Below are 18632 nucleotides of genomic sequence, written 5' to 3'. Positions count from 1 at the left end.
TGACGCAGTCCCGAATGGCCCTATAATTGGGATCTTGCCTTGTTTGGGGCTGTATGAAGAGAGACTCTGAACCAGTGAGACGCGACACACCCTCCTCATCAGCTTCAGCTGCGGTGCCACTCTGGCAGTGGCAAAGCGGACAGAGCCCAGGTGGATGGGCAGAAATATTGGTGGCAGGGAGGGCGAGCATAGCAACAAGCAGACACAGGGGTCACCTACCCCACCAGGAAAACTGGCCTCCTCCGCATTGCCGGTGGCCTTTGAGAACACCCACGGCCTCCCCGTGGTGATATTTTCTGGAAAACCCGCCCTGCTGGCAGTGCTGTGGAAACTGAGTCCTGAAAACTCACCTGGTCAGAAAGGAATTGAACAGACTCTTTAGCTCCACAGATGTCACAGGCAAAATTGTCACAGTGCCTTCCACTTGACCGGCTGGAGTGGCTGAGTCATCAGCTTCTGTGTCTGGGAACACAGAGAGCCATCCTTCCCATGTACAGTCACCAGGATGCTTGAGACCCTCCCAGACCTTGATCCAAATGCGCTGAGAGCAGCTCCTCCAGTTTTCATGGTTCTCACCCCCCAGCCCCCCAAGATGTGTATTCTAAAGACCTGCTTTACAACACAATTTGAATTTCTAACAGATTTGGTCCCTGGCATTAGCATGACCTTTCCAAGCCTCCTGGAAGCTTGGTGACCCACAAGCCATTCCGAGAGAGGGGCTCTGAGGTGGCAGGAGGAAGAGGCCCTGCTGGGAATCCTGGGGCCCCTGGAGCCCGGGCCCCCCTCCATCCTGTGTCCTTGTGCCTTTAACCAGCAGTGCCCTAAACCGTTTTGGGAGGGCAGCTGTTTCTGTGGTTTCGCCTGTGCTGCCTCTAGTTACATCTGGCACCACCTGGGGGCCTCTGCACTGAACGGGCAAAGCTCGCTCAGCCCCTCCGTCTCGCCCCATCCACAAGGGCCAGAGCTGACTGGGTAATTTCAGAGCCTAGGCTGGCCCACGACATGTGGCGTGCCTGGAGAGAAATGGTGAGTTGGCCAATCAGATTTGCTCCTTGGGACTCTAGACTCAGGATTCTGGCAGATGGGCAGGGAGGGGGCTTTGGGGCCTGCCGGCTGCAACACCATTCTGAGACTGACTACCCTGAGTGAGCAAAGACTCCGCAGAGGAAGCACAGTCCCCACAAGACCACCCTCACTTCAGACCACAGCCACCAGTTTGAGAGTTCCCAAGCCACACATACTTCTGACTAATTGGCTACAAATTTGGGGATTCCCCCAACCCCTCTCAGGTTTGATGATTCACCAGGACGACTCACAGAGCTCAGGAGAGCGCTATATTTACAATTGTATTAGAGCGAAAGGATACAAATCTGAACCAGCGAAAGGGGGAGATGCATAGGGCAAGGTCTGCTAGGGACACGTCACCCTCCCAGCACCAGTGTATGATCACCAACCAGGAAGTTCATCCAAGCCCAGTGCCCAGAGTTTTTATTGGACTTTTCATTACTTAGGCGTGATTGATTGAATCATAAGCCACGTGTTTGAACCCAGTCTCCAGCCCCCTTCCCCTCCCCGAAGTTTGGGCACCATCGTTTGGCTCAAAGCCCCAACTCTCTAAGCCCATGGTTGGTCATTCTGGCATGGCCAGCCCCAGCTTGAGTTGTCTCCTTAGCATGAGCTTGGGTATGGTTCCGGGGGCCCACCACGAATAAAACCCACACCCCCATCACTCAGAAAATTCCCAGGACTGGGAGGTCACCTACCAGGAACCAGGGACAAAGTCAGTTTCCTCGTCATACAACAACAGCCAATTGGGTTCCATGCAAAGAGGTGAGTAAGCCTGGCGTGGTCTGCAGAGAGGCACATGGCAGAGTGAGAGGCAGAGACACCCCAGCCCCAGGTTCTCCGTGTCTCCACAGCCTTCCTGTTCCCACAAACCCAGCTGCTCTTGGCTGCCTCTCCTTGGATTCCTAGAGGCTCCAGTGACCCTGGTAATAATCCCTGTCTTTGTGGGTCAGCTTAAATGATTCTCTCTTCCTGCTCACCTTGGTTAGAACCGCACTCACCAACACAGTTTTCCAATGTGAGTTGACAAGTCTGTCCTGGAGGATGTGGCCCATGGGAAGACCGGCTTCCACTTCCTCAGGGCCCACAAAACGCATCAGGTCCTCTCCGGATCCCAGTGTGCCTATCTCCAGGGATGATGCTCTTCTCTCTGGGTTCCAGAGAACAATAAAGGTCCAAAGGGAAGAGGTCAGAATGGGAAGAGGTACCCAGGAAGTATAGGGTGTGTGCACTGATGATTTGGGCGGGGTTTGAGGTGGGTCCTGCCCGCTCCGTAGCTCCGTAGCTCCGTAGGGAGCCAGACCTGGGCCTGGTGCCGGGTGTGGTGGGCCCCTGAGGCCATCTCACCAACCTGTTCCCCCATGGCCACTGGTGAGCTTCTCTCCAGTGTCTCCCTCTGGATTTCTGGAAACAGTTGGGTCCGCATCCAGTTTGCCTTCCTACCCTGGCGAGTGGCCGGGTAAGTGGTTTTATGGGCGTTGTGTGAGAAGAATGCTCACGCCAGGCAGGGGACAGGGACCGGGGTTCTTGTCAGAGTCAGACCCCAGGATCACCGAATTGGTCCAAACTGCTGTGAATTTTTTCAGATCTAAAAAAGAAGTAGGCAGGGCAGAAATAAGTCAGAGAGAGAAATTTCCAGAAAGAGTGGTCCCATCGTCGTCCCATTTCCCACGTGATGCTCAAGGGCTTTCTCAAACTTGACTGTGCATCAGAATCAACCTGGAAGGCTCATCAAAACAGACAACTGGGCCCCCTCCCAGACTTTCTGACTCAGTAGATCTAAGGTGGGGCCCAAGATTTTGCATTTCTGACAAATTCCCCAGTGATGTTGGTGCAACTGGTCCAACGACCACATTGGGAACCACTGATTCAAGAGTGTGAAGGAAGGTCTTTCCAACAAATGCAGAGAGTCTTTCTCAGCTTCCCCCAAGGAACCTTTCTGTGACCAGGGAGGAAGAGAACATTAGACTAGGAGTCAGGATGCCTGGGTGTGTGACACAAACCACTTGAGTGATTTGAGGCAAGGTTCTTGCCTTTCTGAGACTCTTATTTCCTCACCTGTCAAATGGGTCCAGTAAGAGGACCTACCTTGTGTGGTTGATGTGAGGATTAAATGAGAGGGTGTCTTAACAAACAGCTCCCTGACTCTGGTGGTACAGGAAATGCCACATTTCTCTAACTTCCAAGTCAAATATACTGTAAGATTGATGAGAAGTTCAAGGTCAATTGTTTTGCAAAGGTCTGTCCCACTCCCTTCCATGGATGGCACGAGAAGCCCCAGGGCTCAAAGGAATCCAGCAGATAAGACCTCACACCAGCAGGGTCACTGCTGTTGCCGATTTTGTCAGTGTCCTTTGGAGGAGAGGTCTCTGTGCATTTCCACTCCCCTGTGTCAGGCTGGTCCTGGGTCCCTCACAGCTCAGAGCCCCTCGTCACTGGGATCCAGCAGGGGCACAGGCCTCCCCACCATACTGTCTCCCCCTTGTTCTCATTTCAGTCCTCAGCCTTTAAAGCACGAACACCTCCCTGGAAAACAGTAAAAGCAACAAGAATAACAGCCAGTTTCTTCCCGCACAGTGACACTTTTCTCCTGGCAGTTTTTTGGCATGATCTCTTCATTCTTCCCTGGGCGCATCCACAGGAGCAAAAGAAATGCCAGTTAGTTTCTCAGTAGCTCACCCTGTTATGAGCACTTGGCCCGTGCTTAAGACACAGTAGCTCTTTATTACTTTGCTTTTTTCCCAAGTCCTGCGCTCCATCCCCGCTAGGACTTGCCCTCCTGCTGGCCACTCTCCCTCCTCCTGCCCTGCCACCCCCTTATCACACTTCCCTGGGCCCATCTGGGGTGTACCTGCAGGAGGCCATTGCTGGCAGCCAAGGGAGACCCTGGGGGCTGGAGAAAGCAGAAGTGATTTGGTAAGCAACTTCCTCTCTGGAGGCTGCATCTTCCTGTCGCCCACCTTTCTCCAGGTGTTGCTTGGACTCTTGCCCACCCAGGAGAGACACCTGCTGCCCTGGTCCTTTGGTGCCTTCCCCAGAGCCATGAGTGGGTGGAGTTCAGCCCACGTCCACAAGCCCGGCATCTTGGTCTCTTCTCACCTCTGATAGGAGCCCTCCTGTCTGGCTCCCGGCCTGTGTTGCCAGCATCCCCTCCCTGGCTGGGTTCCCCTTCCTCCATGCAGCCCCCCACCTGCCTAGCCACGCGCCCAGTGGTCTCACTCAGCTCTGCTCTTTTAAGCATGGAATGAGCTGGATGTCCACGAAGGTAGGCACTCTGTCCTCCTGGCCATCTCGTTTTTAGCATGTGGAAGGTAAACTGTGAGCAACAGTAGGTTGGTTGGTAAAGAAAATAAAGCCCAAGGATGCTCAAGACAGAAAGTGGCTGCCAGTCAGTGTGAGTTGGAGAAGATACATGCTCCTGTTTGCATGTGTGGTTCATTCATTGGCCCCATTAATTCCTCTCCCTGAGCCTCAGGTTTCTCATCTGTGAAATGGGGCTAGTAACTGCCTATTGAGGACCAAGCGTGTAGCATCTAGTTCAGTGCTAAGCAAATATTCACTTAACCAGTCAGTCAGCATAACTTAACAAAAGCTTGCAATTGTCCAGGCCAGTTGTGTTAGCTGCCCCACCCTCTGGAAGGATATGGAGCAGGTCTGGGCTGAGCTGGGAGAGGGTTGTGGGCAGACAAGGGATCTGCCTCTCAAGGGCAGCCCTGGAAGGGGCATAAGGTTGGGGGCTTGAAGAAAGAGCAGGGCTTCAACAGGCAGAGGGGTCAATTCTGGAGGCCAGAAGTCTGACCTGGGTCTCACTGGGTTAAAACTAGGGTGTTGGCAGGGCTCTTTCCTTTCCGGGGGCTCTAGGGGAGAACCTGTGTTCTTGCCTTGTCTAGCTTCTAGCGGTCGCCTGCATTCCTTGGCTTGTGGCCCCTTCCTTCTTCAAAGCCAGCAACAGCTGGTCTAGTCTCTCTCACATCACATCACTCTGAGCTGACTCTCCCGCCTTTGCTTCCACAATTAAGGACTCTGGTTACATCGGGTCCACCCATATCATCCAGGATAATGTCCCTGTCATTATCCTTAATTCAATCTGCAACCTTAATTCCCTTTGCCACATAACCTAACATATTCACAGGTGCCAGGGATTAAGGGATACTTTGGGGAAGCATTACTTTGCCTGCCATAGTCCCTGCCCTGTTCTGGGGGATGAGGAGGTGAGGAGGAGGACAAGGAAGCCCCAGGTGGCCGTGTGGTACCCACCAGCCCTTCATAACTCCAGCCTCTGTGTCACATCCTCCAGCCTTGACTCACCTTTGCCATCTCCCTACTACCACCACCGTTGCCCCATTACTAGCGAGTCTCTCCCAAACCTCGCACGTCTCCTGAGCGTTGGTCATAATGGTCATTAAATAAAGCAACATTTCTCCATTTCAGCACTGTTGACACTTTGAGCACATTGTTCTCTGCTGTGGGGTGCTGTCCTGCTCATTGTACAAGGTTTCACTGTATCTCTGGCCTCTGCCTGCTAGATGCTGGTAGCACCCTCATCCAGTTGTGACAACTCCAAATATCTCTAGACACTGCCGAATGTCCCCTGGAGGACAACTTGCCCAGGGGTTGAGAACCACTAAAATCAAGCCTTTGATGTTTGTCTTCCTTACTAGATCGGGCACCCAAAAAAGGAAGCCCCAAGAGGGTGACACCCCATCTGTCTTGCCCGTCCCCATGTCCCCAGCACCTGCATAGTGCTCGGCATTTACTAGATGCTCTACACATATTGGTTTAATGAATTAATGAATTTTGTTAATTTTCTTTATTTTTAACGTTTTTGGTGTTAATTTTCTTAATGGATAAATTAATCTATAAAAATGTGTGTGTGTGTGTGTGTGTGTGTGTGTGTGTGTGTGTTTCTTAAATAGACTCCTGTTGCCATAGACTGGCTACCTAAGAATCGCCTGGGGAGCCTTTTACGTAGCCCGACTCCTGGGTTCCGATCACAGAGAGTTGGGGCTCAGGCTGATGGGGTGCAGCCTGGGAGTCTGTATTGTCAAGAGGGCTTCACCAGTTCCTCAAAAAAAACAAACGTAGAATTACCATATGATCCAGCAATTCTGCTCCTAGGCATATACCCAAAACAATTGAAAGCAGGGACTCAGATATTCAGAGCAGCAGTATTCACGATAGCCAAAAGGTGGAAACCACCCAAGTATCCATCAACAGACAAATGAGTAAACAAAATGTGTGGTATACACACGACGGAGTATTATTCAGCCTTAAAATGGAGTGAAATCTGACACATGCTACAACATGGATGTACCTTGAAGGCATCATGCTAAGTGAAATCAGCCAGTCACAAAAGGGCACATCTTGTACGATGTCACTCGTGAGGTCCCTAGAGTAGTCAAATCAGAGAGACAGAAAGTAGAAAGGTGGTTGCCAGGGGTAGAGGGGAGTGGAAGCTGGTGTTTGATGGGTACAGAGTTTCCATTTGGGATGATGAAGAAGTTCTGGAGGTGGACGGTCATGACGGTTGCACAGGAATGTGAATGTGCTTAATGCCACTGAATTGCATACCTACAAATGGTTAAAATGGTACATTTTCTGTTATGTATATTTTACCACACACACACAAGTGCTTAATCCCAGCCAGATCTGGGAACAAATAGTGTGGGAATCAATGGGGGCACAGGGGGTGCAGACTGGATGAGTTCTAATGGCCCTTTTAGGCCTCGGAGCCAGAGCTGATGGGGATGGGAGCATCGGACTTGGCTGATTTCTTGAGATGGCGGCCCTTCCCTGGGGGATGCACATAACTAACCTTTACAGGGGCCGGGCCAGCTGCCGACTGGAGGCCGCTTGTCCTGTCCACAGGGGCAGCCGCTGCCCAGCTCTAGCTGATCCCTTGCCATGTGGGGTGTCTGGTTATGGAAGAGAAGTCCCAAATCTGGATTCATATGTAACATCTCCATGTTTAAATCTTGACACCGGGTTCAATGAACAGGCAAACAAACCAACAAGCCTCATGTGGGTCCAACAGAGCGGCACTTCAGGCCTCGGGCCTGGGGTGGCGTCTTTTCTCGGTGGCTTGGGCCTCAGCTGGAGAGATTCGAGTTCTGTTTCCTCCTACCGGATGCCGTATCACTTCTGAGGTCCGATGCCAGCTTCCTCTTTGATACCTGGGAGTTTCCTTTGCTTTCGGTGCTCCCGAAAGGGAGCTTTGTAGACAGAAGGGTGAGCGTGAATGCCTAGAGTCTGGATTCTGCTCAGGCTGGGGTCTTGGCCCTGCCACTTGTGAGCTGTGGCGCTATAGGTGACTTGCTTCTTTCTTCCCCGTGCCTCAGTTTCCTTGTCTGTCAAGTGGGAATAGTAATAGTTCTGCCTGGGAGAGTTAGAAGCGGGGACCAGGGCAGGGCCAGCAGAAGGGCTCTGAGGTGTGTGCGGACGTGTGATGGTGTGTTGGTGCCGGCTGGAGCAAAGAACATAGTGGAGTTGGACAGGCCATCAGCTGGTGAGTTATGCAACATCGGACGCCTGTTTCTACATCTGTGATATGCCCAGTGATTTCCTCCTCCACGAGTCATTCTGAGGATTAAGTAAGATAATGTTCAAACAGTGTCTGGCCACAGCATGAGCCCCATACACGTTTGTTTCGTTCCTTGGAGGCTGGGGCCTTTGACCTGCGTGGAGGCTTGAGCAGAGGGGGCTGGGGCTGGTTGGCTGGGCTGAAGACAGAACAAGCAGAGAGCTGGGAAATGGACCGTGTCCTGCCCCTGTGCCGTCAGCTCCCTCCCCTCCTTCCTGGCCCCCCCGGGTGGGGGTCCTGGTCCCATCCTCAGAAGCCCACCCACTTGCTGTTCAGGAAGGTGGCCTCAGCTTTGCAGGGCGGTTGGATGAGTTAGGAATCTCCCTTTATTGAGACCAGCTCTGTGCCAGCGCCGGCACGTGCTGGGCCAGGGGCGGGCCCAGAGCCGAGCTCCTCCGGGTGTCCCTGGGTTGACTGGCTGAAGAAAGGGGGCTTGCCCTGCCCAGACCCTCCCTGGGGGTCAGAGGCTGGAGGGAGCAGCCCAGGGTGCTGAGGGCCTGGCCAAGATCTGGCATCTCTTTAACTGGCCCCAAACTTGGCGGGTACTTGAGGTGGTGATCACGTGAAGGGGGATAAGAAGCCCTTGAAATTCCGAGACGCTGAGGGGCCTAAAGGACTATGTGACCTTTGGTGAGTCACTGACCAGTGGAATTTAAGGGCCACTCTGGGGGCAGTGGGCAGACGATGGCATCTCAGGTTCTTGGCGGGGTCCTCGCCACGTGACACAGAGGTGCCTCCAGGTCCAAGTTCCAAATGGTGGTGGGCTCAAGGGACACGTAGGCTGGAGCCGGCCCCCCTTGCCGTTTGCACACCTGAGCGTTCTGACATCTGTCCACGGGTAAGGTGTGGCAGGGATGATGGGAACACCTGTGTGTGCACCTTAGGCAGCTCCGTGTGTTCATTGCATGTACGTGTTCATTGTGTTTGTTACATGTGTGTTCATTGTGTTTGTATGTCTATCGTGTGCATATCCATTGCGTGTGTGTCCCTAGCGTGGGCGTGTTCATTACATGTGCGCACTGGGCAGGATGCGAGGCCTGACGGGGTCCTTCAGGGGTCCTTCTAGCCTTGAGAAATGCATCCCCTGAGACCCTGGGGTCCATGAGGTGGGAGAAGAAGGGGGCACCCAGGACAAGTGGGAGTTGAAGTCCTTGTCCCCGACATCTGGCCTCCCGCTGGGGATGGGGCCCCTCCCCAGGAAACAAGAGGATAAAATGAGGTGGTGAGGGGGCCGCAGTCCACCCGCTTGTGAATCCATTTCACCAGGATTTATTTCCCAGGCCGACAGGCCTGGCCCCTGCCGTCGGAAGGTTGCGGTCGAGTCTAGGGCGAATACCAGGCACCCAGCAGGGCTGCACAGCCGTGGGAGACGCCGAGGAAGAACAGGGCGCCCGGTGTGGGTGCAGGCGTGGAGGATGGGAGGGACCGCTGCTGCTGGTGGTGGCGGCAGCCCAGGCCCGAGTGAGCCTGCAGGAAGAACACACAGGCTTGATGCCGGCTGGGGAGGGGGCGTGTCCCTGTCTCCCAGCCAGGAAGCTGTCTGTGCACAGACTCACTGGGCTGGGACACAGGCTCTGGAGCCTTGGACAACACCAGCATCAGCTCCCCATCTTTCTCCCCCATCTCTGCAGGGGGTGGAGGAAAGCGCAAAGGGAAAAGCAAGAAGTGGAAGGAAATCCTGAAGTTCCCTCACATTAGCCAGTGTGAAGACCTCCGAAGGACCACAGGTAAGCTGTCCTGCCTCGAGGGGGCGCGGGGAGGGACGGGGAGGGGAGCAAGGGGCCCGTTAACCGGAACCGTCTGAACGGTGAGTCAGGTACAAATCGATTAATGCAGTAAAGTGATGCCAGGTAGGCGCTCCAAGCTGATGTCTTTGCTAATTGATAGAAAGATGCAACCAACATTCGTCGAGTATTTGGTGTGTGCCGGGCAAGATTATCTCCCAATACCCTTTGAGGCTGTTATTTTACTCCACTTTTCAGCTGGGGAAACCAAGGCACAGAGAGATTCTGTAATTGGACCGAAGTTGCACAGCTTGTGGGAGGGCGGTGGAGGTGGGCCACACCTGGCCCTGAGCCCCCCCTCGTAGCTTTCCGCCCTTCCTTCCTGGGGCCCGTGGGTCCTGCCCTCGGGAAGCAGCCCCAGGCTTTGGGAGCTGAGGCGGGGTGGTGAGCCTCTGGGCTCCCCTTCCCTGCTGCCGGGGATGTGGGTTCTCACCCAGGAGCTGCCCTGCTCAGGACACAGCCCTGCCGTCTTTATTCAGCACCCTCACGGCCAGGCAGCTCCAAGAGCAGAGGGCGCTTGTCTCCCGAGGGGCTGGCACAGCCAAACGCGCGAGGGCGGTCTGTCCCCGGCCCCGCTCCGAACACGGCTGTGGTGAGGAGGCTGGGGGACTGGACGAGGACTCTCTGTGCTGGTGGGAGCCCTGGCCCTCCTCCCCTCTGTGCCCAGGGTGGGGCTCTCCCGCTTGCTGCGTGAAGGCGTCTTACCTGCTCCTGACTGCTCGAGGTCACGGGTGTGCCATACTGTGCTTGTTATACTCAGATCCTTTGAGCGTCCATACAGGATGCTTCTGTCACCCAGAACTCTGCAGGCCCAGCTGCTCTTGAGACTCCTGCCCGGGGCACTGGGTGAACTGCCCTGCGCCTGCTGTGGAACATGAGGCCACTCGTGGCCGTTTAGCTTTTCTGAATGGCTTCTCCGCGTGGCCTGGCCTCCAGCAGGTGGGACTCCCATGCCGTCCCAGGCCTGCTCAGTCCTCTCGCCGGGCGCCCCCCTCCAGGGCCTTCCGCTGTACTGTGACAGCAGGTGACCCGTTCTCTCTGTGCGCCCCACGTGCCCAGCACGGAGGAGGAGCTCCCTTAATTGGTGTTAATGAAGTGGAAGGAAGCCACGTGCATCCCACGAAGGCAGCTGTGAGCAGGGGAGAAGTAGGGTGCTAAGTGGTGGGGAAATGACCTCAGACCCACCTTCCGTCCTTAAAACCTCAGGTCGGAGTCCCCACGGTGTTCTTGGGGCTGAGAGTGCAGTTGGCCTAAGAGATCAGGGCCTCTGGGTCCAGGCAGTCTCGGGTTCAAACCCCACCCGCTCTCCAGCCACCTGACAAGCTACTTAATCTTGCTGAGCCTCAGTTTCCTCAGCTGAAAACAGTGCTCATGAACCCAGTCCAGTGAGACCAGGTGTGTGAAGGGCTTCGCTGGAGCCCGGGACCACGCCCCTTAGCACTTGACTTTCTTCCTGGAATGCACAACAGCTCCCACTCTGCTGGGCCACTCTTGTGTTGGGGGTGCCCACGTTTACCCTTGATCTGGAGGTACGTGGGGCAGCGGGGGGAGAGAAGATGGGCTCTTCTTCTGGGGCTGGGAGGATGTCGGGGAGGGTTTTGCCACTGACAACTCACAAGTAGCCTTCAGAGAGGGGAGAGGAAGGAGAGTCCCTGGAATCTGCCGCCACCCTCCCGGGGCCATCTGGTTCTTTAGGCCTGGAGAGAGTAGGGCCTAGGGGTGGGGAGGGGTGGGGACCTCAGATGCCATGGTCTCCGCACACCCCTGGGGAACCAGACCCTCTTCTCCATCCTCTTCGTCCAGGGCGAGCAAGTTCACCAGCTACCACATGCCTTCCCTGGATACTGAGCCCAGCTTTTTCTCAACAGGCCCAGGAATGGCTCCCAGTCAACCTCGGAGCCATAGGGCTGATCCAAGAGACCCTTCTGAGGTGTTGATTTGGAAGAGAGAACTTGAAATAGGAGGAAAGGACCCTTCAAAGTGGGGAGCTGTGTAGAGAGGCAGGGTAACTGCGTGAGGGCCAGTATTACCTGGGAGGGGCCCAGCAGGTGGAGCCCATTTGCTTCTCTGCCTTTGGGTTAACTGCCTGCAGGTGGTGGTGTCTGGAATGGTCCTCAGGGCCCAGCCAGCTCTGAAGGCCACCTCCTCAGAGAATTTAAATGAGCTCCTGGCCAGGGTCTTTCAAAGCATCCTGCCCTTTCGTCAGGGCACCTCCCACCTCCCCACCTCCCACCCCCAGTTATTATTGGATGTCTGTTTGTCCCTCAAGTGCGAAAGTCTCCTCGAGAAGGATCTTTTCAATTCACCACCATGTGCCTGGTGCCTGCTTGCAGGAGGAGCACAATAGTTGGATGAACGAGTGAAGGAAAGAATGAATGAAGTGGTGTGAAGGAGTGAACACTGAGTTTCTGCAGTGCTTTAAATAAATGGAAGAGTGTTGAGAGTCATATGAGGAACATTCGTGTACCTGCCACCTGGATTAAAGAAATGTTAATATTTTGCTATATTTGCTTCGTGTCTCTTGAAAATGGAAAACACAAACGTCAACTATAGGACTTCCAGTTCCAGACAACATGGAGCAGATGCGTTGTTTCCTATCCCCACCCCCCACCACGGGCAGTCCAGAGCTCTGGACATCACATATGAAAAAATATAAGAAGATTCCTAAAGCGACTTCTCTGGTGGCACAGTGGTTAAGAATCCACCTGCCAATGCAGGGGACACGGGTTCGAGCTCTGGTCCGGGAAGATCACACATGCTGCGGAGCAACTAAGCCCGTGAGCCACAACTACTGAGCCCTCGTGTAACAGCTACTGAAGCCCGCGCGCCTAGAGCCCATGCTCTGCAACAAGGAGAAAGCCACCGCAGTGAGAAGCCGGCGCACCGCAAGGAAGAGTAGCCCCCGCTCGCCGCAACTAGAGAAAAGCCCGTGCACAGCAACGAAGACCCAACACGGCCAAAAATAAATAAATAAATAAATAAATAAAATAAAAACAAAACAAGCATTTTTTTTAAAAAAAAAAAGAAGATTCCTAAAAATGGAGGAAGAGGCAGACTGGCTGGGACCTCAGGATGTGAGGAGTGATGTGCCAGTGAGCTCCTGGCTTTTCTTTTTTGCCTTAAATTCCAGGGACCAGGTGCTGGAGAAACTCCCTATCTGGAGATGCCAATGGGTGCCACAGAAAAGACACCCCCCGCCAAAAAAAAAATCCTGTTCTCTCTAGCCAGCGGCCTGGGAAAAGGACAGCTGAGCTGACCTGGCCCCTCCAGAACGGTCACACTTCGGCCACAGTTCACTTCAGCAACATGGACGCCTCACTGTCTACCTTTCTTTTCACCTATCCTAGTGCCAGACTCAGAGACCCAGGGCTCCCTCCCTCTCCACGTCTCTCCTCTCTGACACACAGAATCTGATACTTGGAGGTGGGCGAGTTCTGCCGAGGTTCAGTCCCCGACACCAACTCTCAGTGCCCCCCACTCTAGCCCTGCTCCCCGTGGGGCCTCCAGGCATTGCCCCAGAAGTGCCCCAAATGCCCCTCACCTTCCAGTTGGCCTGGCTGCACCCTCTTCACTTCCGGTATGGGGGACCCCCCTGGAGCCTAGGATTCGCCTCTGAGCTTTTCTCTGTCTGTGGATTCCACCCCATGGGCCCCATCCCCATCTGTCCATCAAGGTCCATAAACGGGCCTCTTGTCAGGGTCCACTCCCCTGGGAGGGTGAGAGAAACGTGCACGCTGGCGTGTGAAAATGAATTCTTCTGTTCTCCTAGAGGGATTGAAAAGACTCTGTGTATGAGTGCAGTGTGAAGAGAGGCCGGGAAAACAGGAAGGCCGCCATAAACCGAGGGGCTGCAGCTCGCGGCGACCGGCCCCAGGGCTCGGGCCTTCCTGCGTGTTTACAGTCCGTCGCCCTGGTGTTTGCCCAGCCTCTGCTGGGGTCCTGCTGGAAGGCCTTCTTAAATAAAAATCTCATTTCTTTTCTAGACCAATATACAAACCAAACAGTGGCAAATGCCGCATTTATTTTTCTTGTGGACACATGAGCTCACTTTCTGAAGCTCTTTGGGAGGATGTCCCAGAGCAGGCTTTGGGCCAGGGTGATGAGGCCCTTATGGGCCCAGAGGGCCACGTGGGAAGGCTCTCCATCAGAGGGGAGGACGGAGACCACAAGGACCCCGTTGACTGGCCGGAACAGTGGTCTGTTAAAGCCACACCCTCTCTCGCCCCCAGCACTGCCCTGACAACCACAGGCCATCTCCCCCAGCAGCCAGGGGGATTCTGAGAAATGAAAACGGCACCCCTTGGATCCCCTGCTGAAACTGCTGCAGCAGCTGCTCCCACCTATAATAAAAGACAAACTTCTCACCGTGCCTTATGGGCTCTTTGGTCGTTGTGTGAAGCCTAGGGATCCCTTCTCAGAATAACACTTTTACATACAGAAAATAAAATACGCAGGGTTGCAAAGGAAACCAGTTCTTTTCAAATAGTTATTAGATACTTTAAAATTTTATGATCTTGAAGTACATGTGCTTTTTTTTTTTTTTTTTTTTTGCGGTACACGGGCCTCTCACTGTTGTGGCCTCTCCCGTTGCGGAGCACAGGCTCCGGACGCGCAGGCTCAGCGGCCATGGCTCACGGGCCCAGCCGCTCCACGGCATGTGGGATCCTCCCGGACCAGGGCACGAACCCGTGTCCCCTGCATCGGCAGGTGGACTCTCAACCACTGCGCCACCAGGGAAACCCATATGTGCTTTTTTGTTAGTACTTTAATAAGGCCCAGCAGCTGGTCTAATAGCTACTGTAATTTTGAATTAGTGAGGAGTGTAAGTGATATTTCCAGATATCTGCAATGACGGTGATATGAATGGGTCTGAGATTTCTGTCGTTGACAAGTCCCAGGCACTGCTAACATTACTGTGGGTTGTTGTCAACATGTGTGACTCAATGAAGTGTTCGTTTCCAGTTAGAGGCTGGTGAAGAGAGAGATGACATTTTTCTCCGTCCAAGTTCACAGACCCCCCGAATCCTATCCACGGACCTCTTGACAATGCCCTTCCTACCCTGTCCTGTGTGAGCCGGCCCTCGCCTTTGTTTCAGTCACTCCCTCCTCCTCCATTCACTTTGCTGTGCTGGTTGCCCTTTTGTCCCTTGACTACCCCAAGCTTGTCTGTAGCCTGGAGCCTTTGCCCCTGCTGTCCTCTGTCTGGAATGCTCTTCCCCACACTTCTTCTAGGGGGCCTCTAGGTCTCCGTTCAGATATCACCTCCATAGAAAAGCCTTCCCAACCAGCCTTTAGAAAGGAACTGTACTTGTCCTCTAATTGCTGTCTTTCACACTGTGCTGTTTATTAATGTTCTTGGCCTGCGCCCCCAGCTGCAGTCATCCTTTGTTTAGTTGTTGACCTGTATATTTTCTCTCTCCCTTACTGGACTGGCTGTCCCATAACGATACTGACTGTGCCCTGTGTGGGTCACCACTAGAACAGTGCCTGGCACACAATAGGGGTTCACTAGATGTTGGGAGAGTGAATGAAGGAATGAATGAAGTGAAATATTGGAAATGAGGGCTCTGTTTAAAACTTCTGTGACATATGCTTGCCATACCCGCATTTAATTTAGCCAGTGGTTTAAAGTCATAAAAGTTCAGACTTAGGAGGCACCTTGGAAAGCATCTGCTTTAAGTCTCCCTTCCCCCACTCCCTACTAGATAGATGAGCAAGTCAGAGGGGCAGGTGACCTGGTGGCTCCTGGTCCAGGCCCGTTTCCCCTGAGGCTGCAACTGGAGTAATTCTCACAGTGATGTTAGGCTTTTACAGAATTCTCGACTCAAGGAACTAGAGAGCATCTCTCTAGCCACCCATTTCAGACCTGAGTCTGAATTTCAGAGCCTTTTAGGCTCTAAGAGGAGAAGTGACCTGCCCAGGACAGTCCAGGCCCCTGGTCCTGAGCTGCAGCTCTCCACTCCCCAGCATCATATTGACTTCATAAACATTTTGGCATCAGCCCCCAGCCGCTACCCACAGCAGAGAAACTCAGTAGGTACTCAGAGGGATAGACATTTCTATCTGTCTCTTTTTTCTTTCTTTTATTTTCTAAGTAGGGGTAGCATGTTCATTTGCTTATTCAACAAGTGTTTACTGAGCACTTATGATATGCTGTGCACTGGGGAAACCGGCCTGATTCCTGCCCCCTGCCCCCCGAGCTCATTCATGGCTGAACCCAAGAGACTGGCAGAAATAAAGAGGTGATAACAAATTCTGAGAAAGGTCCATGATGGAGGGACAGGTTGCCGAGCTAGAGAATAGTGTGGAGGGTCTTCCACCCGTCAGGAACTTCCCTGGAGGAAGTGACGTCACTCTGCGCCTCCCAGGGCATCTCTTTGTGTGAGCTCCCTGGGGGCATGGACCACGTGCTCTCCATCTTGGGGTCTCCGTCGCTGGCACAGTGAGTAGGTGGATGGGTGGATGGGTGGATGATGGATGGATGAAGTGACTGAATGAATGGATGCTGCCCTCCTCCCGAGCCTGGAAACCGTAACTGGGATTGGCAGTAACGAGTATTAAGACAGAGAGTCCTTGCCACATGTATCTACTTCCAGTGTGAGCCCCAGATATGAGTAACTGATTTTAGACAGTCCTGGAGGGGAGCAGACAGATCGTGAGAGAAGGAGGGTTCTTTGATATCTGCTTGATGAAACATCAAATAATGGCATTCGTTAGTAAGCTAATTGTAAGATAATTAGAGGGTCCAAATCAAAGAAGTTCTCAGAATGACCAAAACTTGGAAGGCTGGAACGTCATTGTGAAGATAAAAGATTGTTGAGGTCTGCAAATATTTCTCAGTGACGCAGAAAATTCTGTTGGGCAAAAAGTGTGGCATTTTTATTTATTTAGCTCAGGCTCATTGCATGCTTTTTTCTTTCATTAAAAAAAAAAGAGTATGAGTGAAAGAGTTGATTATTCCAGTGTTTGGCGGTATTTCTGTAGGAACTGTCCAAAAGCTATATAATAAATCAAGGCCCCTCCCCACCCCCTGGTGAGGCTGACATTTACCAGGAGGCTGTTCGCAGAAAGTAGCCGCCGCGGTGCCCTGTACACTCACCGACGGACGGGACGGGAGAGATTTCGTTTGCCTTCTGGGACAGCGTCTTGCCAAAGTCTTAACTCTTTCCAGGAGCAGAAGCTCTAGGCTGTGGGGGATTCCTGGAAGAAAATGGAGACTTTTAACCTTAAAGAAGAAAAAACAGAATACTGTAATAATGTGAAGATGCCTTGAACTAGCCTAGTTTTGACTATTCACCCAGCATTGCTCATGGTCTTTAAACAAGAAGTCAGCCTACAAATATTTGTTGAGCTCCTGCTGGGTGCTGGGCATTGTTGCAGGCCCAGGAGCTGTACCGTTGGCCACAGAAGCAGGGTCGTCTTGTGGAAAGTCACTGGCATTAAGGTCAAACGGTGGCTCTGCTGCTCCCAGACGTGTGACATGGGGCAGGTTGCTTCATTTCTCTGGGTTGTCGTCTCTTTGTCTATCAAATGGGAGACACTATTACCAACCTGGTAGAACCGTTGGGAGGGCCAGCAGAGTGCCTAGAAGAAGCCATCCTTGTCACCATCGTCATCATGGTGCTAGTGGTACGTGGCAAAGGCTGAAGGCCCTTGGGGGGAGGGCTTTAGAGTTTCCCAAAGAAGCCTAATTGGCTGCAAACGATGAATGCGGTTAGCTGCTTCTGCACTGACATCTCGTGGGTCCAGTGCCCCAGGGACTCCAGCCTTGGGATCCTTTGAATCCTACCCTTCCTTGAGCCCCTGCCTCTGGCCTCCCCTTCCTGGAGGCCACCCTGATATCCCTGCAGCCCTCAGCCCTCCTTCTTCCCCTCAGCCCCACAGCACACCTGTGGAAGCCGATGGCGTCACACTGTGCCCAGATCCCTGGCCTTGTAGGTTTCTTTGCAGGGACATATGGACGGTTGCACCCCAGAGCCCTAATAAAGGTTACCCCTGGGGAAGGCATAGAAGTCAGAGGAGATATTAGCTTTATCTGTAAGGTGATTTTTTTTTTTTTTTTAAGGAGAATGAATTGGCGAGTTATTTGTGTAAGTGAAAGTTGAATGAATAAATACGGGATTTGCTGCCTGGTTCCACAGTGGGGCAGTGGGATTGGTGACACCATTGCCCTCTTTCCTAGTTGATTTTGGGTCCCCTGATGAGTCTGTGGTCTCCAAGAAGATGGTCAGAGTCTCTCCGTCTTTGCAGATCTAGCAGGACTGTGGCTGTGTGGCTCCTGCCCGGTTCTGCTGGGATGCTGGCAGGCAGGAGCCACCCTGTTGCCTTCAGCAGGTAGGGTCTCAGGGCCTTCAATCCTGCAAGGCTTTGGAGGAAACCCAAGCCTGGATCAGCTCAGCCTGGCCCTGGACCCCATCCCTGGAGTCTCCAGCCTCCTCCTGGGCTGCTCAGCTCTGTGCTCTGACTGGCAGGGTCCCCCTCATCCAGCCCACGGTGGTCTCCTGCCTGCACATCGTCGATGTCCACTGAGTGGAATGGGCAGCCGGGGTCCTTTCCCAGAGATGTGACAGGGGCTAGTCCATGCTGTGCTGCAAACAGCCGCCTTTTCTGCTCGTCCCTGTTCAAGGGCTACAGGTTCCCTGGCATTGCCAGGCACGCCTCAGGGTCTGGAAAGGAGTATGGGCTCCTGGGACAGGTCTCACCCCACCCAAGGGTCTGCATGACCCGGTCCCCTTCAGGCCTGCCAGGCTGGCACACAAGCTCTTGGTTTCATCGCCAGGTAAGCCGTCTTTCTACAGACGTCATTCTCGTCCTTGGGGTGATAAGGGCACGTCATGTATGTCGTTCTGACACTTGCCATGCTCCGATAAGGCACAGCATCTGCTTGTCCTTGGAGGGCAAGATAAATTTAGATGTGGCGGATTTAGAACATCAGGTGACCTGTTTGCAGCTGCAGCTCTTACGAGGGAGAGGGTGGCCTGGCTAGTTTGCTGGGTGTTAGTCTCACCTCTACACCAAGATGAACAGCCACTGGAAGGCAAGGGCTGGATCCTTGGTGCCCAGCCTGGGCTTGGGTGCAAGCAAGATGCTCAGTGATCCTAGCTGGTGGGTTTTGTGTTTGGAGATCCTTAGAATGGAGCACTGATAGGGATTTTGCAGATGATCTGAGATTGTGGTTTTCAAAGGCTGCCCTGCAGGGAGCA

The 18632-nt window shown here is 53.4% G+C and overlaps 1 protein-coding gene across 1 annotated transcript in view; it reads left to right on the top strand.

Moving 5' to 3' along the window:
* Nucleotides 1-18632, top strand: part of GRK5 (G protein-coupled receptor kinase 5) — a 228024-nt gene that overhangs the window by 101104 nt on the left and 108288 nt on the right. The window contains exon 2 of the mRNA XM_081231335.1: nucleotides 9277-9372. Coding sequence (XP_081087461.1) covers nucleotides 9277-9372 — 96 coding nt within the window. The remainder of the gene's footprint in view (nucleotides 1-9276; nucleotides 9373-18632) is intronic.

The sequence above is a fragment of the Mesoplodon bidens genome (genome assembly GCF_964165515.1).
Source record: "Mesoplodon bidens genome assembly, chromosome: 1".
Classification (NCBI taxonomy): Eukaryota; Metazoa; Chordata; class Mammalia; order Artiodactyla; family Ziphiidae; genus Mesoplodon; species Mesoplodon bidens.
This window is presented reverse-complemented; position numbering and strand designations above follow the sequence as displayed.